Below are 26,167 nucleotides of genomic sequence, written 5' to 3' on the forward strand. Positions count from 1 at the left end.
ATGTTCTAAAGTTTACTGTATGGAAATAACATTTCCTTACAGTACAGAAATGAATATTTCCTTACTGTTATTTTCGGTTGCCAGGCAACAATCAAGTTGGAGGAAATATTGACTTTTTCTTTCAAATATGTTGTCAAAAATGTTATTATTTCTTATCGATTTTCGGAAAAGGTATTTTTTACAGTTTTTAAATGTCGTTTTAATGTATAATGTGCCATATATGAACCTCAAAAAAAAATGGAAACAAGAAAAAATGGAAAAAACTATCGGAGAAGTAAATTTTTAAATATTTTAACGCAATTTTGAGGTCAAGTTTGTACTAGTAGATTTTTTTAATAAAAAATAAAAAATTCATGCAGTAAGGGGTTAATGATTTATTATCTTCAAAGTTTTCCTTACACCAACTTTTTCCCGCTTCTGTTAAAAAAAGTGTAAAACCTGTGTATGAACAAGACTTGATCTACAGACTTGTTCGTCTGCATTCATAAAATATCCTAACAATCTTTTTCACAATCCCAAACTCTTTAATTCTATTTTTAAATCTATTATTTACATCAGCTTTCTAGCATTACAATAATTTAATTTTTTTGCATATTTGCTATTGGATCCATGAACTTCTTCCTCTAAACTAGTATAAACCGTTAAATAAATATTTAGAAAAAGGAATTGAGCTAATTATTATATTACTGTGTGTACAATGTTTTATCTTTATTATTAATTTCTCAAAGATACGGGAAACTGTGACATTTTAAAACCATCAGTTGATGAAGAACGGTCTCTTGTTTTTCAGAGACTAACGTACGTCGACGATAAGTACCCTTACAACCCGATTAACGAAAACAGCGTGTATGACAGATATGACAGATATAAGACGTTTCAATGGACCCCAAGCGATTGGACTGAGGTACTCCATCAAATAAATGTTTTTTTTTTTTAATAAATAAAACGATCGTTTTAGTGTTCGGAATTGTGCGGGGGTGGTACCAAAAAGCAACAATTCTTGTGCAGAAACGACTTAGGCGTGGAAAATGCGATGATGTGCGATCGCTACGATAAACCGCGCGACAATGTCGTGAGGTGTAACGAGGATGCGTGTCCCCAATGGAAAGTCGGAGAGTACAGTCCGCGTTGCGATTCGAATTGCGAGAGGCACAGACAAGTACGCTGTATGAATGACGAAGGTAAGAATGGCCTTTCCGAAAACTTTTATGACACGATTAAATTCCTCATATCATTCAGATACATTTGACGACAAACGCTGCGACCTCACCAAAAAACCGCAAACCTCAACCAAATGCAAACTGTCAGAGTGTCCGCACGCCAGCGGCATCTCAAAGTCCTACTTCGCGGCAACCAATCAGGAAAACCGATATAGATGGCGCGCCGGACCTTGGAACGAGGTAATTTTAAACTAAATTCTTCATTTCAATGATGTATTTTCTGCTAAACCACGATACACAATGTTCAAATATATTGCTCACATCACATTCTGACTACGGCTGTAGAAGACACTCGTAGTGCCTCACGCTCACTCACTCACGCTTTTTTTTTTCTTTCTTTGGCTGCATAGTGTTCGAGCACGTGTGGAAAAGGAACCAGAAAACGTGTTATCGAGTGTATCGATCAACTGAACGACATCACTGTGGTCGATACTTTGTGTCGCAACACCAAAAGAAAACCGAAAGATTCTAAGCCTTGTGAGAGGTACAAGTGCGATTATACGTGGATAGAGGGGCCCTATTCTAGGGTAAGTAAGCGGCTTGGTATTGGTTTGTTTGCTACACATTTGCTTGCTGCTAACTCTTGGTTATCATGAATGTTCTATAGTTATGCTAATTGCTTTTAGCTGTTTTTTTTCTTATTTAATGGTTCAATCATATTGTTAACGGTTCTCTCAACATTTCTACATTAAATCACAAAACAGTTTTATTACCTACTAACCAAAACCCTTTATTTTGTATTCGATACATGTTTCGCTAACGCTGGTAGCACCTTTGAGAGAAGTTTAATATTGTTCACTTGATTAAAAGTTCAGTTTTATTCTTTATCCATACTATCCATCCATGCTAATATCGTTAGCATCTACATGGAAACATTCCATGGTTCCATTATATACAATTTAAATGACAGAAATACTTTGCAATTAATCGCAAAAGTGTGAATTTAATGAGTTAAATGAATTGTAATGATCTTGCTATTGGGCTGAAGTCGACCGATAAAAACCGGTCAACATCGCATTTGGCACACGATAATTATTCTTGATGTGTACATTCTAAGATCCAATTAAAAAAAAAATGTCAAAATTCTTGATGATGTAAGAACAATTAATAGTTACAAGCAACCCCTTTGCGCTCGGTCAACAGGGGCTCGGCACAAGGGAGGGGGCGGCACACATATATTTCCTTAAAGTGCCACCTGTCGCCTTTCATGTCATGTACTTATTTATTTCATTCCTAAATACGTTACGAATCAAGATTTTCGTATTTTTCATTAATTAATTACACTAATTGGCACATGATTTGCCCGGTCGACAAGGGTGTTCCATACTCGACCGTGTCCAAGCTATGCATTGTTATTATTTATAACACAATACCCGATGACGTAGGGTCGAGTCACAGAATAAACGATCTCACAGAAGCGAAGGCTTGCGTCGGCTCCTTTGATATCCGTGAACCAGTTTTTTATAAGCCCAACTGACAGATGCACCCGGCGCAAATACACTAAGATATCTCGTAAAGTTGTAGTAAACGCATACACCGAACGAAGTGCTTTTATTTTTAAAATCAAAATGGTAATATTCATATAATACGGGAGCAAACTACAAAATTTAGTTCATAAAACATTTCAAATAGGATTTTTTTTGTTAAGGCTTATATTGGTCCTTGCTTTTTAGAATAATTTTAATAATTATTATTTTTATAAAAATTGTTATTTGACAGTTTTGATACACGATAGAGGTGTAGGTTAGTATACACTGAAAAAAATGGGGGGAAATATACCAAATAAATTTATTATTAATTACCAATTGTATTCTGTAGAAGCCCAAACTTTAGTAATTTTTTAAAGAATTTTGAACTTTACTTTGTAAAACATACAAAATACAAAATATCATTTGTAAAATTTATTTTGCATGTAATTTTTACAATATACAAAGTAATATTTTAGTTTACACGGTAAGAATACGTAAACAAAACGGGAAAATACATATATTTTGTAAAATTACATAATTCTTTACGTAAATTAACAGACGCCACCAAATACGCCATACCTATACTCAGCTAATTTAGGCTAATTCGGCGTTTGCCGTTTGCTTAGTCACACCACCGTCTATAGATTACAACTATAGTTGTAATCTATAGACGGTAGTCACACCTCGCACCAAAATTATTAAGGGAGCGTGGCTCAGGCTCCTATGGGATAAAGTATTGCGTATTAGTGCATTGGTTAAGTGAATTTTGTCTATCTTGTTTGAGTTTTTGTGATAATACAGGTAAGTAAATATTATAATCATATTTTTATGTAGTATTTGCTCGATTAAGATTAAATTCATTAATATTCAAAAGTATAATAAGCATTTGTATATACACCGAAATCTTAATGGATTATTCCGAGATAAGGAAATTTCCTAATAAAATTCCTACAATCAGGGAAACTAAAGAAGAATGGCCATTACTATTTTCATCACCATCTCTCTTTTGGCATTTTCAAGAATTAACAGGTGCTGATATTTACCTACTCAATGGAATAAATGAGAAAGCTGACAAAATCACAAAGTGCCCAAAGACTCCCCAAAGACACTGATTTAGAAGAAAATGTATCAATAGAACAGCAACTAATTAAAAATTTAATACAGCATTTCAAGGAAGATATTGAATTTTTGATATCTCAAACAGAGGCAAGTGACATTTTTTATAAATAAAAAAAAACTAAAAACTACACGACTCCAACCTTAATTACAACTGTAGTATTATTTTTTATTTTAAATATATTTTTTTTATTCCAGGGCCAAATAAATTTAAACGACAACGATGTTTATCCCGACAATTTGCCACTAACGCCTATAATTTTAAAGCAAGGTAAATAATTTATGCCTTAGAAGTATCAAACAATAACATATACTTATCTTATTATTTTAGAAAACAAAAATTGCTTTTATGTTTTGGTTGAATGTCAAATAATACAGGCATATGGCTACACCACTTTTCTGAAGGCCCTAAAAGTTCTTCTTGCGTTGTACTTTGTACTAATCTTGGTTTACCCGAAAAAACTAGAAACTACCCTCCAAATTGGAATTTCTCCAAAGATATTTTCTAAAACTTCACACCCCGATCAGGGAAGTAAAGCCAGGCAGGTATATCTAATAGCCGAAAGAAGGTATTTTCTCTAATGAATTCAATAAAAAATAAAAAAACATAATAAGTACCTATAATATATAATATATCTTTGTTATATTATTATGCATACTATGTATATTTTTTTATGTAGAAATACATTTTTTTGTTAACATGTTACATGCCATGTAATGTTATTTATTTTGTTTACGTATAAGTACCTACGACAATAATTTTATTGAAGAAGAAGGTACATATTTCCTATATTTTGTTTTATTATTATTAGAATAATAGGTTTTTGTGAGACAGTGTAATTTTAAAGTCGATTTTTTGAACTTTTAACAAAAGATTAAGATCAAAAAAAAGTTTATTCAATTTTTCGCATTTTTCAAATATTTAACTTAATGGCGCTGGGTATTAAAATGTGCAATTAAAAAGTAATCATTTTGTAAAATTAAAATTATTACTCGCAATGGAAAATCATCTTACTCGCCTGTTAAAAGGAAAAAATCAACTAAAGATTGCCTTTTTGTTGGTTGCTTATACCATGTCAAATTATATATATGTTTTTAAGCATAATATACCCTTATTTAACTATATAGGGCCCATATATAGTTAAATAAAAGAAGTAAAGCGCGCGTTTTCTGTTCGTACCCTTAGAAGTTGTAGCTGATGTCTTAAAACCTCAACACTCTATATTTAAAATTAAATCTATAGTTAGAACGCTATTCTGGTTAAGTGTTAATGTACCTTATATGTACCAGAATGTTAAATTATTGTTTTTCTTAATAAATACTTAATTATATAAAATTTAAAGATTTTGTTGTTTAATTTCATACGTACATATATGAAATTTATCATTTTTATTTTTTAGATCTGAATTTAAGTTTATTATATTTTTAAGTAATATTGAATTACCAAATTTAACAATCATATCCTGTTTGAATTATATAACATATATAATAGGATCTGATTGGTAAATTATGTAACTCTATATTACTTAAAAGTATAATAATTTAAATTCAGTATAAATCATTCAATTATAGATTTTAAAATTTTATTCATTTAAATATTAAATAATAAAATATATATTTTGTAATTTTTACCAATAAACAAATTAATTTCAAAGTATTTAAATGGACAATTTACTTGCCTAACAACTAATTATTCATAACATATTTTAAAATTTTAATAATTGTATTAATAAATAGTACAATATATATTTTGTAATTCTTACTAATAAAATTGGTAACATCGTTTTTTTCTTTAAATTATTATTCATTTTTACAGTATTTGAACGGAAAATTTACAAATTTTAATTGGTAAATTTACATTACATATTACTAATGATTATTACTTAAAATATTCTGTATTTTCATATTCACAATTATTTTGTAATTATATGGAATAAGGATTGGTCACAAAATTACCTAAACTAAATACTGAATTTTACGAATCCTTTTTATCAGTGTACTTTTAATTTGTTTTGGAATGGAATTTTTGTGTTAGTTGTTTTATGATAATGGTAAATAATATTTGCCTTTAGTAAGGCACTAACTGAGAAAAAGTCTGCTATTTGTGTGATGTTAATATGTTAATAATATACATATACATATGTACATAGGTAGGTAGTTTTAAATTAAATTTTAGCTGGAAGGCTTATACGCAGGTATGTTTTCTCGTATGTTTTAAACACAACACCAGTGGCGAAGCGTGAACTTTGTTTTCGGGTAGACAAATAATAAAAATCGTTAATTAGAAAAAAATGTGTATTCAATATTATTCACTTTAATGAAATAGGGATTGAAAGCGCATGAAATATTAGCTCAGAGAGAAAAATTATGCAGTGATATAAAAAAGAAAAAAATAATAATAGATAGCATAAAAATAAATACTACTTATAAAATACACAACTAAAATACAATTGCTAATATCGAACAGTCGTTCATAAATAACCACTAAAAAAATTTTTCTAAATTTCTATACACCCAAAAATAAAAATACTACTAATTATTAAATTATAATAGTACGCGCCCGCACCAAATGCTAAATGCAATTCATCAAAATTCAGTTTCATCAAAATTTTTCATTTCAGATTCATCAAAACAAAAGACAAAACTGAAGATCTATTGTAGCCGACCAGATCAAGCGTGTCCGTAAACAATAACCTTAAATAGCATAATAAAATAACTGGTCGACTTCGATAGACAAAAGCTCGAATGTCTTTCCCATATTTAATGTATTGTAAATTTCGCAGACGTAATAGGCTAAATTCTGATGCGGCCGGACCTCTGTCGCCTGCTTGATGCGTTTTTGGTTCGATTAGATGCTCCGAATTTCGGAAGACAAATATCAATGTGTCTTCCTGGGGCTCGTATATGTTAATTTATATTTGTTTTTGTACTTGTAATTTGGGAGCACTTGATTGGGTACACTTGAATAATGATTAATAACACATTATAATTATTTTATTACTTGCTTTATTCTCCATAAGTGCAAGTTATACAAACAACTCAACCTACAACTACTAAAACATCAGTTGTCTTTTGTCAATGTCTGACAAGCCATAAATAGGCAATTTCAAAGTATACTCTGGTTGTATACCTGACAGTATACATTAATTGAGTGTCCGCCCTGCATTTTTACTTTCATCGGTGCGGCAGGCGGGGCGGCGCCTTCGGATTAATCATGTTTAGATACTATATCATAATAGTAAGGAGAGTCCTGTTTTAATTTTTTTTTAATTTTAATTCAGCAGTTACTTGAAATAATTACGTGATAAATTAATGACAAATAACTGGATAATTTTGGGTAGACAGTGTCTACCTTGTCTACTCGTACGCTTCGCCACTGCACAACACATTTAAGAGTAGCTATCATCGGCTTTTATATATTTATATATAAAAAGATATATGTATGTATTATTATATACATATGTAGGTACCACACATACGTCCATATTTTATAAAGGTATTATACGTTGTATAGTCGCCGTCCATTATCATAGTCTGGAACAAAATATAAGATTTTTAAGGGTTTTACTACTACTATATTATGCACTTGCTTCGGTAAACCAGTCGATAAAAAGACAGATAATTGAAAGTTAAAGTCATTATTCTTTATCACATAAAAATACTGTATACCTAAATCAACCTTAATATTTTTTATCTATGTACAATGTTATGTACCTGCACGTATGTACACATACATAGATACATATGGTTTAGGTATATACATATATGTTTATTAAATTAAATAATGTTTATTCTGTATTTATTTGCATGGCACGACAAATTAATTAGGGAATATTCTGAACTTTTAAACAACCATAATAATAATGAATAATACATAAAAATGTAACTTTTCTATACCTACTTTCTTTTATTATTGTTATTGCTCACCTTCTAATATCCCTAGGAAACGAAAATAAACCTTTTCCAGCGACGCTTTTGGCAAAACAACCCCTATACGCACAAATAGTTGGCATTTTAGTGTTTTTTTTTTAGTTTTTAGCACAACACAATTGAAAGAAAAAACAAAGTCACAGAGTATAGAGTTAAACTCCAAAACAAGGTAATGTGTACCTACTTAACAAAAATAAAATAAAAAACAGCAAATTACAAAATATCGCAAATATACACACTAACGCTCGTACTAATACACTAATTATGACCCGATACCCCACGTGGGCGACGACAGTTGTACCCGTTAGAATGGGGGCAAATGGGAGGAGCCTGAACGAAAAAGCGGTACGGTAAAAAGGGCTAGCCTTCGCTTCTGTGAGATCGTTTATTCTGTGGTCGAATGTCGCTGGCTCTTAGACTATAAGTTTTGGCTCTCAAGAAGTAACCATTTTAAAAAGTTAAAATAATCTAAGGCGAACTTTGAAATGCAGCTGCCCAGAAATTTGTGTTTATAAAACTACAATAAATATGACTGCCGTCAATTTTGCACAAGTTTTTTCTAACTTTCAGTTAGCTCGCAGGGAAACATTTTAGTCGGTAACTAAACTACTAGATGCCACTAAAAGCAATAATTAATATACGGGAAAAAAACGATGGTTCTATTTAATCCGGCGTAACGTTAATTATTCGGGACCGCGATCGTGAATAAACCTTTCAATTTTGACCAATTATCAAGTTAGATTTTTATTACCATCAATGGTTACAGAACCCATCGATAGGCCACTCATTTTTAACTATTTTTTTTCAATTAATTGAATGCTGTTTTTTGAAGGTGGTAGCATTGTCTACCACATAACATGTACAGTGAAAACATCTTGTCGGACTTGCATTGTCTTATTTATTTAATGTAACACGACGTTTCGGTTGGTAAGTATCTCCAACCGTTATCAAGTGTAAACTGACAGCAAACTACTATTCTATAGGCTTATATACTAGATGTGTGCAGCAATAAGGAAGGGCAGGGGAGGGGAGGGAAAGTCATCCGTGAAAAGAGTTGGGAGGGGGGAGGACACGCGTCTCTCTAGATCCTACACTGTCCTGGGAGTAGAGGCTTCCATATGTTGGGTATATCGACGCTTGGCTGGCTGAAGATCCTCTGATTCTGTGAAATGAAAGCTGCCTCTACGAACTTCCTCTTCCGCCAGTGCTGTTCCTTGTGCAGAATCTTGGCTTCTGACCAATGGATATTGTGTCCATTATTCCACGCGTGCTCTGCTATTCCGGATTTGGAAACCTCTCCTCTTTGGGTCCAGCTGCGATGTTCCTTCGCTCTGATTTCTAGGGGGCGCTTCGTTTCACCTATGTATGAGTCACCGCACTCACATGGGATCCGGTAGACGCAATTTTTGGTATCCACCATGCCATCTGGTTTGGTCTTTGATACCACGCTTCTCATAGTGGTGCTAGATCTAAAGGCAGTTCTAATATTGTACTTGCTGGCAATGCGTCGGATTTGTTCCGATGTACCCCTAATGTAAGTTATGGGTAGAAGTCTGGTTGTCGTGGTGGCCTCGTTTCTGATTTGATTTGGACGCGTCCTTTGGATGGTCCTACTTATTAGCTTCTTTGGATATCCATTCTGTTGTAGGTCTTTGTAGATGGTATCCACTTCAGTCTTGAGATCCTCGTCGTTTCTACAGATGGTTCGAGCTCTATTGTAGAGGGATCTTATGATGCCTACTTTGGTGGTTGCAGGATGGTTGGACTCATAGTGCAGATACTGGCCCGTATGTGTTGGTTTTCTATAAACTGAAGTTCGTAGATTTCCGCCGACCTTTTGAACGAGGACATCTAGGAAAGGTAGAGCTGAGTCCTTTTCTATCTCCATCGTGAACTTGATTGTTGGTCTGAAACTGTTGAGGTGAAGCAGAAACTCCTGAAGTGCTTTTTCCTCTTTGTCCCAGATGATGAAGGTGTCGTCCACATATCGAAGCCAGAGCTTGGGTTTGCAACGGGAGGCATCTATTGCATGTTCCTCGAACCATTCCATGAAGATGTTTGCTATTACTGGGGAAAGAGATGAACCCATCGGAAGTCCTTCGTCTTGGGCGTAGAATCTATCCTTGACCTGAAAGTAAGAATTACGAAGACAGATCTCCAAAAGTTCCATCACCCCGTCCAGAGGCAGTGTGGTCCGAGTTGAGAAAGCTGCATCCTTGCTTAGTTTGTCTCGGATGATGTTAAGAGACTCTCCTATGGGTACATTGGTGTAGAGACTTTCGACATCAAAACTCACCAATCTGTCATTGGTCTCGACTTCGATCCCTCCAAGAAGGTCTACAAAGTGGGCAGAGTTTCGCACGAAAGACGCTGCATTTCCCTGGATCGGTCTAATGATCTCCAAAAGGAATTTCGAGAGTTCTGATGTCGGCGAATTTCTAGAGCTCGTGATGGGCCGCAGAGGCATTTGCTCCTTATGAATCTTGGGTAGTCCGTATAGGTGTGGAGGTTTGCTATAATGTGGTGTCAGCCTAAAGCGTACCGCATCCGACAATGTTGAGGAGTACTTTTTAAGTGCTCTGTAAATTCGACCTTCTATGGTTGTCGTCGGATCCTTAGATAGTAGCCTGTATTCGCCTTTGTTCAAAATTTTTTCAACCTTGTTTTCGTAGGTTTCCAGGTCCATAATCACAGTTGCATTGCCCTTATCTGCAGGAAGAATTTTGATGTTCTTTTCACTTCTGAGGTTCCTGAGAGCTGTTTCCTCTTCTTTGCTGATATTCTGCGAAGGTTTCTGTTTTTTAAGTGAGTCCAGAGCAACCCTTACCTCGTGTCGAAATTCATCGGCCTCAGGACGTGGTAGGTGGATTCTACTGAAGACACTATGTCTATAAAGAATGGTTTTGAGGATATGACGAAGTTTAGTCCTCTGTTTAACACCTTTTGTTCAGCATCGGTAAGGGTTCTTTTTGACACATTAATGATGGTGGCGGGGAGGTTAGAGGTTGGTGCTGGTTGAGTCCTGTTGGTTCGTCTGGATTTAAGGTTTTGGAGTTTTGAAAGGTGACCTGCTCTTAGCTTTTCTCTTAGTTTCTGGCTAGTGAAGTCTATTTTGTCAAAGATTGGTCGATAGTCTTCCTCCAATGTAACTTCTTTGATTTCTTCGAATCGCTGAATGCATTCGATTTCTATTTTTGCTTTCTTCCAACGGTGGTAGCTAAGTTGAGATCGCAGCAGCTCCATACTAGCACGTTCAAGAATACGTTCTGATCTTCTACCTGGTATAGCGGTTTTGAGACGTAGACCAGTAGGAATGACATTGGCGTCTCTTGTCTCTCGCAGGAAGCTGATGTGTTCCTCCTCCTTGGTCATCTTTATCTTGGTTTTCTCAAAGCCTCTAAATAAGTTGCTGATTCCGGGTCCGTACCGGTTATCCAATCTGTTTTTGAAGGTGGTAGACAACGGTACAGTGAAAACATCTTGTCGGACTTGCATTGTCTTATTTATTTAATGTAACACGACGTTTCGGTTGTTAAACGACGTTCGTTTTTTAATTGAATGCTATCATCAATTTTACAATCGATTCAATACCATTCCCATTTTTCTTTATAGTGTTCGCGTACTTGCGGCCAAGGAGTGATGACTCGGCACGTAACTTGTCACAAAGTCCACCCCGGAGGCGTAATCGATCGCAAACCCATAAACCGCGATCAACCCCACGTAAATCCCGCCAAATACTGCAGGAGCAGAAAACCGAAAATGGTGATGAACTGCATGATTAACCGGTGCGAGGACAAGTACATGTGGCTACCAGGGGAATGGACACCTGTAAGAACGAGTTGTTTTTTTTTTAAATATTAATATTGATGACTTTTTTTTCACATAGTGCACCCACGAATGTGGCAAAAAGGGCCGACAAGTCAGAGATGTAAATTGCATAAACGTGTTGACCAAACAGAGGGTCCAAAGGCATTTTTGTGCTAAAAACCTTAGACCTTACAAGAAACGGAAATGTAATCAGTGGAAATGTATGTATGCCTTTAATAATTTTAACGGTTCTCTAACCAAGATGTTCCAGGTTTAGAAAAAAATTGCAAAGAAATCCAGACAAAAATGCGCACGAGAGAAAACAAAGATTACCTCATTTCCATTAACGGTATGGCGGTCAAGGTGTACTGCTACAAAATGGACACCCCATACCCGCAAGAATACATCAGTTTGCACTCTGATCAGAGTAATTTTGCTGAAATATATGACAGAAGGTAAAAGACCCATACTTTATAACCGGCATTTACTTATACGATATAAATTTTTAGGTTACGAGATCTCAGTTCGTGTCCATACAACGGCCAAAGAAGAGATAATTGCGTATGTGACAACATCGGGCCGGAACATTCCGGAAGGACGATTTTCTGGAAAGTGCGACTGAATACTACGTCACTACAAATTTTAGGTACGTTCATTTTGCTTTATAAGTAAATTTTTATAAAACTTTTACTTTCAGGTGACGATTTTACTTTTTCGAAACAAATAAAGGGTCATCGCATTCCTTATGGGACCGCGGGAGATTGTTACAGTAGCCACGGGAGCTGCCCCCAGGGGCAATTTTCGATCGATTTGCGACATACGTCGTTCAAATTGTCTAGTGATATCAGATGGAAGAATACAGGGCAGTTTGCCTCCAAATCGATTACTAAACGAGTAAGTTCGTTTTAGTATTAATAGTTTTCTTTCTATTTTTTCTTAAACAAGTTTTTTCATCGTCATGGTGCTTGTTTTCAACTGATTTTGACCAACTAAGCGGATGATGATAAGAAAAAACTCGATTATGATAGTATTGCCTTTGGCGTCACTTTGATGTTTTTCTCATATTTTATTCCAGCTGTCTGTGAGTGTGAGAAGTGATTTTTTCAGTTTTCCAGGAATATGAAAACAATCATCAAACTTTCAGGAGATTGAAGGGATTTTTGATTTTATTACAGGCATCTTTGCGTTCATCAAGTTTTTTTGATTTTTTAATTCTAATTTATTCTATCTGAAAATTAATTTTTTGGAAGAAAAAGGACAAACTAAAAAACGATTTTTTATACTTTTTAATATGCTGTGTTTTGCATAATGAAAATTAAAGTGTTATTCTAATAAAAAATTAAATATCAACTCTGATTAAAATATAATAAAAAATCAGAAATAAAACTCTAATAAACAAACTTAACAACATATCATTTTTTAAATAAAAGGCTCAAATAAACCGCCTTCTTTCGCTAAACAAAAACTTAACCTATCGTAAAAGCTACAACTCCTCTAAATTTGTTGGCCTACTAAATTCATGCTTGTAAATGGTCTGCTTAAGGTAACCCCACAGATAAAAGTCATTTGGGGACAAATCTGGAGATCTAGGAGGCCATTTAATATTGCCAGTCCCACTAATAAGGCGGTTAGGAAAAGTATTTGTTAAAAATTCTTTTACCCTAGCCGCGTTATGAGTAGGACAGCCATCTTGCTGAAAATAAACCGATCCCAGATCTACAACAAGTAGGATTTGAATGGCAGGAAGAACTTGGTTTTGCAGCAACTCAAGGTACTTTTGGGCGTTTAAAGTGCCATCAATAAAAAATGGGCCTATAACATTGTCGGCCAAAATACCTGCCCAAACATTCAATTTCTGAGGATACTGGGTACGAAACTGAAAACTTCTGTGCCTGAGACCAATAACGAACAATGGAAGGATTGTGTTTGCCATGTAATGGAAAAGAAGATTCATCAGAAAACAAAATATTTTTTAAAAAATATTCGTTTTCATTTGCTTTTTCCATCATGGTTTCACAAAATTCCATTGTTTGCCACTGGTTTTCAGGAAGTATTTCCTTTGTATATTCAAGTTTTTGAATATTTGAAACATTTGTACCCATATTTTTTTCAGATACGAGCAGTTTTATTGCTCATTCCCAGTTCCTCTCTTTAAAGCCACAAACAGAAATATTCTAACTACTTTTGTTCCTGAAATACAGGGCGAAAATGAAAATGTTCACTTTTGGAGATGTTAGTATTTCTCAGGCCCTGTATAAGATAGAATAAAAATGAAAACTGCTTATAATAAATATTTTTACATAAAAGTCAGTGGCGTATTTAATTTTTTTCTGAATACATTGATGTATCACAACCTATTCTTTAGTAAATTTTAGCTTCAAAAATCAGAAAAATCCATATTTATTTTTGTTTTTAATAGTACGCCATGAATTCTTTGACACATGCATAAAAAAATGTTTTGTTTATTGCATTCATGGAAACTAAGTCACAAGCAGACTCAATACATATCAATAATGATGGCTGACGGTGAAAATATGGAATTCCAAAATTTTGAAAAGTATGATATTATAAAATGTTTAAACCTTTCTAACGAAAATGTCGAAGCAGCGCAGCAATTATATTTAAATAGGTAAAGCTCTAGCTTATTTTATTTTGTTACAAAATTCAAAAAATAAAAAAGATCTTATTAGGTTTCCAGAAAGACGTCAGCCATCTCGGGCTACGGTATTCCGGTTAAAATCTAATCTTTTAAATTATGGCTGCTATTCAAAACCTAGGCAACCCCATGTTGATAGAAATGAAGCTGGCGAAATTAATGTTTTAGCGTGTGTGGAAGCAAGACCCCAAATTTCCTGTAGAAAGATAGAGGAAGAGATAGGAGTTTCCAAAACAAAAGTGCAAAAAAATTTAAAAAAGCATTAATTTAAACCGTATAAGATAAATATTATTCAAGAATTGCATCCTGACGATCCGTTTAAACGACTGGAATTTTCTAATTGGTTTTTAACCAAAACTAATGAAGATCCGGATTTTGTAAAAAAGGTAATATGGTCTGACGAATCCCATATAAGCAGTAGTGGCATATTTAATAGGCAAAATACCAGACATTGGTATCAAGAAAACCAACATATTACTTTTGAACGACAGCAACAAGGCCGATTTGGTTTTAGTGTTTCCTGTTTTGTATTGGGCACTAAAATTGTATATACAATTTTTGAGGGTAGCTTAACTGCCCAACGATATAAATAAAATAATTTGCCAGAGTTGCTGGAGGACATACCTTTAGCCCAGCGACATCAAATATATTTCCAGCAAGATGGAGCGCCCGCTCATAATTCAAGGGTAGTTAGAGAATATTTAAGTGCCCATTTTGATAGACGTTGGATTGGCACACACGGGCCAATCAGATGGCCCCCGAGGTCACCGGACTTAAGTGTTTTGGACTTTTTTGTATGGTCGTACTTAAAAAATCAAATTTATGCAAATCGGCATAATAATATAAATGAACTCCGAGCGACAACTGAAGAAGCATTCATAAACTTACAAAGGCAACCCTTTATAATTCTAAATGCCTTAAGACGAATGCAGACTGTATGTGGTTTTTGTATAAGACAAAATGGACAGCAGTTTGAACAGTTTTATTAAATTTATATTTGTTGTTTTTTTTTTTGGTTTTTGTAATTAATTTTCTAATTTGATTCTTGTAATTACTAATTAGTTTTTAATGTTAAATCTGGTCCGATATATTTTTTTTGTTTTTAACATTTTTATGTTTATATTAATATTTTAAGTTAATGTTTAAAATATAGTTAAATAAACAGGTTTAAATCACATGGCGTTTTAAAAAAGTAATAATTAAATGCATGTGTGTAAGAATTCATGGCCTATTATTAAAAACAAAAATAAATATGGATTTTTCTGATTTTTGAAGCTAAAATTTACTAAAAAATAGGTTGTGATACATCAATGTATTCAGAAAAAAAAATGCAAAAATTTGACGTTAAAATATACAGGGTGTTCCATTTAAAAAATACCAAGTTTGTGCCCAATCTTAAAAACAGTGCATTAGAAAAAAAAATTAAATACGCCACTGACTTTTATGTAAAAATATCTATTATAAGCAGTTTTCATTTTTATTCTATCTTATACAGGGCTTGAGAAATAATAACATCTCCAAAAGTGAACATTTTCGTTTCCACCCTGTATTTCAGGAACAAAAGTAGTTAGAATATTTCTGTTTGTGGCTTTAAAAGTTTTACAAAAAAGTGATACAGGGTCGCGAAAACCGCAAAGCTCTATCTTAAAAAATGACAGAGATGCCCTGCAGTCTCATCCAAAATGGGACACAGTGTACTGCCGAATTGCCTCCATACAACCATTTAATTAGTTGAACTCTTTCGGAAGGGGTATAAACAGCCAGAGTGAAAAAAACACGAAAATAACGCTCAAAAATTATTAATGCAACATGCAGTAACACAGCAAAGTGAGGTCTGCTGACTCCCGGTTCAAAAAATAAAAACGAAAAATTCCGCCGCCTGCAAGCCGCAACCAAGCGATGTTGCCATTATTTTGGATAATACGTAGCTCACGATAACACGATCTGTATAATTCTATCCGTATGATTTGGAGCAATGTCGTGTTAAAATTTTATTTTGTATAAAACATCAGTCATTAGGTGCCTTTAAAATGTTGACAAATTTTTTTTTCACATGAGCTAAACTTTTTTTATTTTTTAATTGTTTATGCCTCCTTTTTGCACATTGTATTTATAGCATTTTTTCAGTCAGTTTCTTAGTTAATCGCTTTAAATTTGCAAAATAAGCATATTAACATTATTAAATATATTTTTATTTTTAGTCTGACGTGCAAATAGAGGGCAAATGCGGAGGTTACTGCGGCGAATGCGTGCCCGATCCCACTTACGGAGGCCTCAAAGTCGAAATCACTTAAGTCGCCATGGAAATCGAAAAAATTTGATTGAAAACCTAAATGAAGAAAATTGTTCCTAAGTACAGGCACAATGAACTTGAAAGAGAATCTTTGCATTTTTTAGGAAAAGAATTTGAAAAATCTTGTTTTATGACTGAATTAAGTGTAAGAGTACTGCCTATAAAATCATCCGTTCATCATGCATTCATTGTGTAATTTTAGTGTAAGCATCTTAGTTACCAAAATGCTTCTTTTCATAAGAATAATTTGACGAAACGACTTCAGACAAATCGAGCGATCATTTTTTGGTGTTTGTGTCGGTGTCCTATTTGCTATATTAGCAACACTATTTTCTTATTATTGTAATAAAATCCCAAGTATTATTATATAAGTGTTAAAAGTGCCTTTGTATATTCTATTCTGTGATTTTTATTTTTTTTTTTAATAGTTTGGGGACCTACTAACTATTAAATAATCTCCAGAAAAATGGTATTATATTGTTTAAAACAAAAAAAAAACAACTGCCAAGCAACAAATAGTTATTTTATGTACAAAAAACGTCTCATATTGAGATGGCTTTTTTATTAGGTTTAATATACAGGGTGTGTCCTACATTCTGGGGTCTTCCAACCATGACAGCTCGTCTCGTTTATAGATTTTTAAGGGTTTTTCGTTGCCATATTTATTAATTTTTATTTTCCTATTCTTCGATCACGTCTGTATAATCTCTTCTTTAATTAGAACTAATTAATGTATACTACGTACTAATTGAAAGTTGTACTGCCACTTGTGTAAATAATTGTCAGATATTTATTAAAATTAATTTAGGAAGCGACCGTTTAATTTGAATTTTTTTTTTGTTGTTCTTGAACGGTTTTTGAGTAGCTGCCAGTTTAGGGCGGCTTTTTTGCATTTTTTATTGTATTTGTAAAGACTGTTTAAACTAATAAGAGTGCTATAAATAAACCAAGTTTAAATGAATTTTGTCGAGTTTTATTTGTGGTTTTAAACTTTTTGTTCTGGCAGGTGTAATCGACTATTTGGGGCAATTAACGTTTCAGTATCGGTTTAGCAGTCGTACAGAGTAGACGTCTATACTCGTAGGAGGCGCCGGTGCTCCGTTTTGTTTTGTTTTGATTTAAGTGTTTCCAAAAAAACTAATTAAGTTCCTGCATCAGTAAATGTTTTTGTTTTATAATCAGTTCCTGTTTTGACTAAATTTATAATTATCTGGCTACCATTGACCTTAACTTGAAATAATTGAACATTAACCGTAGGACGTGCAATTGTGTGTTTTGTTGTACGTTTGTTTCCTGCTTTGGTTTTAAGTTCAAGTTACTGTTTACTTGCAGTTCCTGTTTTAATATTTATTTCAATTTAATAACATTGCCTTATAATCTAAAATGAACCGCAGTTTCAAATGTTGTCAGAAGAGGGATTTTCCAAATTATTGCTGCATCTCTTGTATTTCAATATTCCACCCAAGTTGTCTGGAAAGAAATTCTGATGCCATAAAACTGGGAGGCTATAGGATTTTATGCTCACAAAGATGTCAAGATGATTTTAATGAAAGAGATCAGGAAGGAAAAATTAATGAGCAAATGATTTATGATTTGTTGACAGAATTGAAAGAGAATGATAGACATATATAGAGAGAATGAGAAGAAACAGCATGGTTTTTGAAGATGAAGTGTCGGAGGCCGAAAGAAAGTTTTCCTCATCCCTGGAAAACCTGCATAAACGGAATGAAGAGCTTAAAGTTGAATTGGAAAACTTAAAAATCAAAGAAGCTGAATTGTTGGCATTACTGGAAGTGAGCGAAAGGGCAAGTCTTAAGTTCAATTCACAAATAAGCGAGTTAAATATCCTAAATAAAAATTTAATAGTAACGATAAAAACATTAGAAAATGAGTCTTCAACCTATAAGACTGAAATAAACTTGCTACAAAAAGACGTAAACGACTTAACTAATTTAAATAAGAAGATGTTAGACTCCGTAAAGGTGTTGGAGGTTGAAAAAGATACCTGTTATTCCGACATTTGTGCATTGAAGGAACAGTTACAGATATCCAAATCTTTTGTTATTAATTCTCCAACACAGCTACCAATTAGGCCAAATACACCTGACGATAGTCGACCTCGGCTTCTATTTGTTGGTGGAAATTGTAGCAGAGTGTTCCTAAAACATTTACGTTTAAAGTTTGAAGCTTACTACAAGGTCCAGTGTTTCCTGAAGCCGGGCAGTTCAAGCAGTGAGGTGATTAGGACAGCATCAAATTTAGTTAAGGACTTTACGAAAGAAGATTTTTTAATAGTAATGTTAAATGGAATTTGTTCTTCATCTGATGTTTTAAAAAACTTAATTCAAAATCATGTTTATGAAACAACAAACACTTTAGTGATGACAAGCCCTTATACTTATTTAAACCATAATGTAATCTATAATAGTAATAAGGCCCTTTATCGTGCTTTTCATGAGAATAATATTAATCTGTATGGGATTTTGGAGTCTAATCACGCCAGTAACTTTGGTTCAGACTTGGCATCATTATTACATGCACATATTTTCAAATATTTTAAAATTAATAGTTCATCGAATAAATTGTCTTTGAATCATCAAATTAATGAGTCTGAACTAGTTACTGATCGTGAATTGGATTCTTCTTTTTTATGGACATGTCCACGAAAGTTGAATCTCATTCATGTTCATATTCTACTAGTAAAATTGAAATTAGCTCTTCGAAAAACTTAAGTATCTTTATTCTTAATATACAATCCCTAAGAAACAAGATGGATGAGCTTCATCTTTTGCTGGACACATGTAATTTTCCTGATATTGTACTTCTGACTGAGCACTGGTTGAGGCCTAGTGAATGTTTTTTAATATCTGATTATCTTCCTATATCAAATTTTTGTCGTCAACAATCTATACATGGAGGAACCATGATCTTGGCTAGGCAAACAATTGAAACGATTTTTTGTAATATTGATAAGTATGATAATCTTCTGTTAAAGAATGCTTTTGAATTCTCTCTTTCTTTTTGTAAGCGTTTTAATTTATATATTCTTTGTGTTTATAGGCCACCTACAGGAGATATTGCTATGTTTCTGGACAAACTTGATTCTCTTTTATCCCAGTTGTCCCTACACTCTAAGGTTATATTGGCTGGTGACTTTAATATCAACTACACTGATGAAACCTTGCCACGTACTTCTCTTTTAAGTATTTTAAATTCTTACGACTTGAAAATGCACGTTCTTTCTCCCACACGGATAACTTCTTCATCTGCAACTACAATTGACTATTTCTGTACAAATTTTGATGACGTTTTATGCACAGTACTCCCATCTGGTATTTCCGACCATGAAGCTATTCTTGCTAAAATGCCATATAATACTGTATCATCTTCATCTCATTATATGGGAAGAATTTTCAGCAGGAGAAATTTCAATGCTTTTTCTGCTGCTACAGCTTCGGTAAATTGGAATGCACTTGAAACGGCTTCTGACCCACTTACTTTATTTTTTCAAGTTCTGTGTGATAAGATCAATCAGTGCTTTCCTAGAATGAGGCTTAAAACTAAGAAACGAAAACCATACAAGAGGCCTTAGAATTTCTGCTAAAAACCTCCGTTTTTTGACTAAATTGTGCAACTATACCACGAATGAAAATATCCTTGTATATCATCAGAAATACTGTAGTCTGTACAGAAAGACAATTAAAGCAGCAAAATCTAATTATTATAGGGATCGCTTAAATATGTCATCAAATAGGCAAAGAGAGTGTTGGTCGATTATTAATGATTTTAGACATTGCCATAGAAAAGTATCGGAACCGGAGTTAAGACCTGACATTTTAAACCACTATTATTGTGATATACCTAATATCTTGCTCAAGGGCATTCGTAGTAACATTGATCCCTTACACTATCTTCAACAAGTGTCGGTTGAGCATTCATTTTTCTTTCATCCTATCGAACTTACCGAAGTAAAAAATGGAATCAAACGCCTAAAAAACCATAAATCATCTGGAGCTGATGGGATATCTTCGAGGTTGTTACTCTTTTTGCCTGATTCAGCCTTAAATGCTTTAGCTTCTGCCATAAACAATTCTTTACATAATGGCATTTTTCCTTCATGTTTAAAAGAGGCAGTGGTATCTTCATAAGGGTGGAGATTTGGATCAGCCTTGTAATTTCCGTCCCATTTCTATTTTGTCTACCCTCTCTAAGATCAATCTTGCAAAATCTTGCAAAAAGCAGAATTTTGTCCTTTTTACATTATAATGGCATTTTGTCTGCAAATCAGTATGGATTTCAAGCCGGTAAAGGGACTCATGATGCTGTTTTTAGCTTTTTGGAGAGCGTCTATGTGTCCTTGAATTTTGGAGAGTCATTGGCGGCAGTGTTTTGTGATCTATCCAAGGCATTTGACTGTGTGGATCATGGAATACTGTTATCTAAGCTCGATAAATATGGTTTTAGAGGCGTAGCGTTGCGATGGCTTGAGTCCTATCTATCAAATCGTACTCAGAAGGTTACAGTGTCTGGGCGTTTGTCTGCTTCTAGATCCCTAAAATGCGGCGTTCCCCAGGGTTCAGTGTTGGGACCACTGCTATTTTTACTGTATGTGGATGACTTGAGTTCATTGAAACTGCAGGGCAAGGTGGTTCAGTTTGCTGATGATACCACCATACTATGGAGCCATAAAAATTCTGATTATATTAAGACTTGTATCCTTAAAGACCTTCAGATTTTATCAGGGTGGTGTGCTTCTAACAGGCTCGTGTTTAATGTAAGAAAGACGTCTATTATGGGGTTTAAGTGCGATGTTCAGGGTCTGATGTTTGACGAAAATTCCCTCTTGCAGAATAAAGAGTGCTACAAGTTCCTAGGAATTACCATTGATGGTCGCGTTCGGTTTGAAGATCATATTTTACATTTAGCTGGGAAATTATCTTCTGGATGTTTTGCAGTAAGAATAGCAAAACAAGAGCTGGGAGGGGTGGTTGCACGTTCAGTGTACTTTTCACTTATTGAATCTCATATTCGGTATGGCTTGCCTTTTTGGGGTTTAACCAATAAGGGGCTACTTAACATTATCTTTGTTATTCAAAAAAAAGCAGTTAGATACCTGTGTTCTGCTAAGTTAAGAGATTCTTGCAAACCCCTCTTCATTTCTGAAAAAATCCTAACTCTTTTTTCACTCTTTATCTTAGAAACAGCTGCTCTTATTCACAAAATTCCTAAACTACCCTCTGACACTGGCCATTTGACTCGTCGTGTAAATGATGTTCCCCTACCTATTCCTACGTCTTTCCTTACCAAAAACTCATTAATTTACATAAGTAAAAAAATTTACAATCATGTTCCTCTGTGTGTTAGACATATATCGGATGTTAAGAAATTTAAAAGAGAATTAAAGTCGCTTTTATTGGCTAAGGCATATTATAACCTGGATGACTTTTTTAATGATAGGTTTTAACCTTGGACATGTTGGAAAGTTTTCTTTTTTTCCTTTTTTCTTCTCTAGTTTTGTCAACAAGTTTACCTTTATTTAGTAATTGATTGTTTTATTTAGTTATCTTTAATTCAAGTATGTTCAAAAAGTTTTGTCTTCTTGTGTTTAATTTTGTTCATTGTCTTGTCAATTTTTGAAATTGTATTTGTGTTTTGTTTTTTTAGCTTGTAGGATGCTTGTACACAAGATTATTCTTACGTAATATAGCACATTTTCTTTCTTTCTTTCTTTCTAATCGCAGTGGTACTTTTTCTAGAAAGTTTATTGGTTAATTTAGATTTTTCAATGCTGATAATATATCATTGAAGTCAAAGTAAACCTTCTTTAACGTAATATAAAAAACCTTTTATATCGTAAATTTTCTTTAACTGCTCTAACATGCTTTACGTCAATTAAGTCATCCCCATCGTTTTTGGTGCATTATGATCATAATATTTTTTGCGATATTTTGAGAACCATATTGTTAATCTTCCATAACAAATATTTTCTCTAAGGCTAGATTATGGACCTAATTTCCAATAGTTTTAGACTAGGACATAGTACTCTTTTTCCTATAACTAACTACAAATGTAATAAATATTTTATTCCAGGGAGAAGTGCTGCCTATTTACTTTCCCAAATAGAGAGGGACATTGTGCCCATATGGATAGTACTAGTGGACTCTATTTTATTTATTTATTATCTCGAAGGACCACACGAATCAATTTATTTTATAAATTAAACAAACTTGTACAAAACAAAATATTTTTTTATGAATGGGAAATTTATGAATGAAAAAACGGGAACACGTATAACATCATCACAAAATTTTTTCTACCACGGAAGAAAACATTAAAAAAAATCGAAAATACCAATTTACTTTACGCACTAGTGCGAAAAAAAACCAACAAATTTGTTTTTGACAAATTACGCACTGGTGCGTAAAAAGACTTTTTACTGAATACAATAAGCTTTTACGTTTTATTGCGTTATATGTTGGCGATTCTATATCGTCGGTCTTATCACGTAAGGGCGTATCTCAGTTTTGCTCATTTTTCAGAAATGCGATTTTAAATAATTTTACGCTCTTTCATTGTGAATAACTCCAGTAATAATTATTATACCTTGTTGATTTTTGTATGTAGCAACTAACGCTATATAGCTTGAAGAATGTTGTAATAAAACAATGTTAAGTGATTTACAAATAGGGGAAAAAACATTTTAAGAGTTACGCCCCTACGTGAGACAGATTTGGCGAGACGAAACTGAGATACGCCCTTGGAGCAACACAAAAAGATTCATAATAACGTTATTTATTAAGCCCACTGGAAATGAAAAACTCACAAGGAAATAAAATTAAAAATGGAAATTCTGAAAACAACTAAAATATAACAATGTAATTCTCATAAAACTGGAAAATTTTTGGTTGAAAAGACGTGAAAACTAAGGTACTACAACCTACTAATAAAAAACTAATTATTAGTCATTAAGATGAGCCAGAGGTTTAAAGAAATCTTCTTTGTCTAATCACGAGATGAGATGATTTTTGTCTAATCACAGGAGTAACATCTAAACATAGAGAAACCAAGTACTGGTACTTGTCCTTACTAATATTGTTTGGGCCAGCATTCAGTCGTCTGAGCTCATACGTTCTAATATTATGCTGTTGGTTTCGTTTTAGTGACAAACTATCATAATTTTGTTGATTGTGGCTCATTTTAAAAAAGATCTGGTCTGGAGAATCTTTCTTAACTTTTACTTCCATAATATCTGTCCACTTAATCTGGTTTCCTAAATCGCTCTTCCTCACGGTCAAGATCCTTACATCTTTTGCTGTTTAAAATCGAGAAAGTCTTCTGTATTCAGAGATCTCACTTTGTATGGCTGTTTCTGTCTTGCCAGTGCAAAAATTGGGTGTAATTGAGACGGAACGTATACCACTGTGTGCAGAATCACCTTCATTCTGTCCGTGAAAGGATTCGAAGAATCTTAAAGATATTTCTTTCAAATTCTCTAAGTGAGCTACAGCATAGAGAAGCATTGCAGCCATGACAGTATTTTTATTTTGGCCTCGACATCCATCAGAAGAAAGGGATCCAGTTCTTGGGTCACCCCATTGTCATTGTGATACTGCAGGGTTTTATAAATTGCCGTCGATATTTCTGATGCCCCTCTTTTGCTTATGCATTCATGCCACGTCCGGCAGAAACAGTCTTTGCTGGCAATATCCTAAAACGTTAAATTGAAATTGGCCAGCCGCATTTTCGTTGCAGGTGGGTAAATATATCACCTGTTGAAGATCAAAACACCCACATAGCCAAGAGCTGTTTACTTTTGCTTCTTGTTTTTTGTTTTCCTTAATTTCCTTTACTTTATTTTTTTCTGAAACATGTTTTTGATACTTCTCTTTCAACTGCTCTATTTGCTGTTCTGTTCCAGTTTTGGCAATTGTGCACAACGAACAAAGATCTTTTTTAGGGGAAAAAACGGATACAAGTCAAATTTAAATAGACTTAAGTCTTAAGTTTTAAGTCACATCCAAAATCAAAATGATTTAAGTTTTAAGTCAAATCGAGTTCAACATTCAAATGATTTAAATCTTATGTCTTGACTTAAATCGTTTTCTTTTAAGTCAAGTCATTTTACTAAAGACTTAAGTCAAAATAGCATGATTTAAGTCAAATTTATGACTTAAGTCTTTAATTTTGATTTTAATCATTATGCGGTCAGTTAAGTCATAAAAGATTTAAATCAATCAATCAATATGATATGATTTAAGTCGATTTTTGACTTAAGTCTTAAATTTTGATTTAAATCATTATGCGGTACGAGTTAAGTCATTGATATATAATGTCAAAAAAAGGAATGATATAAATCAAAATTCTCAAGCGAATATAACAAAAATTATATTCAAGAATTTATATTTCGTACATTTTAATATTATTTTATTACTGGTACACTGGTACTTACTTACTGGCTAATATGTGGCAGAAATGCAACTAGAAGATCACTTTTATCTAACTTTATAAGTTCACAATGGGTGATCACAATTAAATTGGTCAACATTATAGGATAGGTATGGGCTGCACTAGTGAGTACTGTAGGCAAGTAACATTGACTTTTTTGACAAGTAACATATATGTAAGTAAAATGCACTTTTCAAGCTGGCTGAACCTGAAAGCAAGCTTTTTGTTTTAATGTTTCGTTACAATATTATTAAGTTATATTATAGATACCACTCGGCACCCTGAGGAAATAAAACCACTATATTAGAACTTTGAAAATGTTTATATTAAAGTTAAACACAGCTAAACCTAAGGAACATACATTCAAGTAGGAAAATAAAACAAGTACCTAAATTTACAGGGAACATTAAACCAACCTAAACAACTTTTTTTAAATATATACATAATACATACATTTTTCACTTGTCAGAAAGTATTTTTTTAAATTTGGACACTAAGCAATGTTTTTAATTAAGCTATGAAATGGACCATTCATGTCTAGTAAAAAGTGGCCCGTGGGTCTTCTTGACTTGGGAGCAGGGACCCTCCTGGGAAGAGAACCTAATCAGGGAAGAGAACCTACCCAAACGCAAAAGAACGAACCTCTCTCAAAAAGACTGTCTTTAGTGTCAAAAGGGACAGTTCTCCTGAACTATTAGCCATTTCGACCAATAGGATGTATTTATCTCTCCCGGGGACGCTCTCTGGTCCCAAATCAAAAATCGACCCCCTGTATGTCATGTGCGTATAATGTAGAAGAAAGTAGAATGCGTTATATTTTATTGGCTTTCAATAATACTAGGTTTTCAAAATTTAAATCAGAGAGTGCATGCCGCCTAGGAGAATTGATGAATGTTGCAAACGAAAACAATCTTTCGACGGGTGCCGAAGATGGCAAAACAGCGTTGAATTTAATAAAAGCTTCTGATTGTTGGGAAAACGCTACCAAAGTAGGTATTTTGATCGCCTTGCAATTTGTCGATAGCATATGCTAAAGGCTGAAGAATTTTAATGTACTATTCAATATATTCCAGATCAGATTCTTTAAGAACCTGTGATTTTAAATCTAATTTTTCAAACAAAACATTAAGTTTATCTTTTTCCTTTAAAATTTGGGCTAGTGCATCATAATAGGAATTCCATCTAGTGACCCCTGGATAGCTAAGGTAATGACCCAATGTTTATTTAACAA

General features: G+C 33.7%; 1 protein-coding gene across 6 annotated transcripts in view; it reads left to right on the plus strand.

The window, feature by feature from the left end:
• The window catches only part of LOC126750302 (A disintegrin and metalloproteinase with thrombospondin motifs 9-like), a 354,367-nt gene extending 336,915 nt beyond the window's left edge, over positions 1–17,452 (plus strand). For 5 of the 6 annotated variants that reach the window (XM_050459873.1, XM_050459874.1, XM_050459876.1 and 2 more), the window contains 10 exons: positions 791–904; positions 959–1,181; positions 1,240–1,400; positions 1,571–1,747; positions 11,348–11,563; positions 11,622–11,763; positions 11,814–11,997; positions 12,052–12,188; positions 12,240–12,436; positions 16,400–17,452. In XM_050459873.1, the coding sequence (XP_050315830.1) occupies positions 791–904; positions 959–1,181; positions 1,240–1,400; positions 1,571–1,747; positions 11,348–11,563; positions 11,622–11,763; positions 11,814–11,997; positions 12,052–12,188; positions 12,240–12,436; positions 16,400–16,492 (1,644 nt within the window). In that variant the 3' untranslated portion in view covers positions 16,493–17,452. The remainder of the gene's footprint in view (positions 1–790; positions 905–958; positions 1,182–1,239; positions 1,401–1,570; positions 1,748–11,347; positions 11,564–11,621; positions 11,764–11,813; positions 11,998–12,051; positions 12,189–12,239; positions 12,437–16,399) is intronic. The other variant, XM_050459877.1, reaches the window with a different exon arrangement.
• The last annotated feature ends 8,715 nt before the right edge of the window (positions 17,453–26,167 follow it).

Source organism: Anthonomus grandis, chromosome 2, assembly GCF_022605725.1.
Source record: "Anthonomus grandis grandis chromosome 2, icAntGran1.3, whole genome shotgun sequence".
In the NCBI taxonomy this organism is placed as follows: domain Eukaryota; kingdom Metazoa; phylum Arthropoda; class Insecta; order Coleoptera; family Curculionidae; genus Anthonomus; species Anthonomus grandis.